At 44.1% G+C, this 1,158-nt stretch overlaps 1 protein-coding gene across 3 annotated transcripts in view; it reads right to left on the minus strand.

Moving 5' to 3' along the window:
* Nucleotides 1–1,158, minus strand: part of Cipc (CLOCK interacting pacemaker) — a 19,216-nt gene that overhangs the window by 4,349 nt on the left and 13,709 nt on the right. For all 3 annotated transcript variants that reach the window (XM_028771902.1, XM_028771903.1, XM_028771904.1), the window contains exon 3: nt 136–305. In XM_028771902.1, the coding sequence (XP_028627735.1) occupies nt 136–305 (170 nt within the window). The remainder of the gene's footprint in view (nt 1–135; nt 306–1,158) is intronic.

Genomic DNA, 1,158 nt, shown 5'->3' on the forward strand with positions numbered 1-1,158 from the left:
TCTCTCTCCCTGGACAGAAGGTGACTCTAGCACGTTCTGAAATTTCTTCCTCGAAGAGGGAGTGTTTGCACATGAGCACATGGGAAGCTCAGAAACTCTCATCTGCAAAGACTTTGGATCCACGTGTCTCCTCACCTGCTTGACCAGCACGTTCTTCATGACGACCATAGGGGACAGTGTAGGGAAGGCGTTGTTTGCAGCTTTGGAGGTCTGCCTCAGCTTGTCTTCTCTGTTCCAGCCCAACACGCTCAGCATGTCCTCCGACTCCATCTGCTCTGCAGAGCTTAAACATTCTGAGCTCCCATCTGGTGGCAGAAAAGCGGTCAGTTGAGCTAATGGCTCATAACCCAGCTCCTAAGGGGCCACAGACTCCTTAAAATAGAAGAGAATATCTCTGACAGGTGTTTCTGTGAATGTTCTGAGGTTGGAAAGTTCACTGGCTGTTCAATAACTATCTTTCCCACTCCACAGGTTTAACTACTCTGCTTGACTTTCTTCAAAACTCTTAGAAAGCCCTGTGTCAATCAGGGTTTGCATGAAAGCAATCATCACCAGATCACAAGAGAAATTAGTTGAAGACTGCAAAGTTAAATGGTTATCTTTATTTTCTTATTTTAAGAACTCTTTGGTTACATTTTGTATGGATGGATTGGGTAGGGTGTGCATGTCATACTTCACTTGTAGGGAACAGAGGACAGGCTGTGGGAGTCAATTTTTGGCTACTAGGTTGTCAGCCTTGGCGATAAGTGACTTTATCATGTCACCAGGGTCAGGTCATTACTTTAAAAACTGTTTTTGAGATGTGAGGAGAAAGTGTAACACTCTTAAGATCCTCAGAGGCTCTGGAGCCATAAGATACAAAATACAAAAAGCAAAGCCAATTAAAATTTTTATTCATGTTAAAATGAAAATACCTCTGTCCTGAATTTTCTGATGTGAATGGTGAATGATAACTACAGTTATCTAGGAGACAAGGCTCCAGGCATATGTAGGTAAAGGATTATCTAGATCAAGTTTAGCCTCTGAGAATGTCTGTGAGGGATTATCTGTTAGGTCAATTGATGTGGGAAGGCCTGACTACAGGCAGGAGCACTCCCTGACTACAGGCAGGAACACTCCCTGACTACAGGCAGGAGCACTCCCTGACTACAGGCAGGA

This window comes from Grammomys surdaster, unplaced genomic scaffold, assembly GCF_004785775.1.
Source record: "Grammomys surdaster isolate TR1022 unplaced genomic scaffold, NIH_TR_1.0 210, whole genome shotgun sequence".
NCBI classification, from domain to species: Eukaryota; Metazoa; Chordata; class Mammalia; order Rodentia; family Muridae; genus Grammomys; species Grammomys surdaster.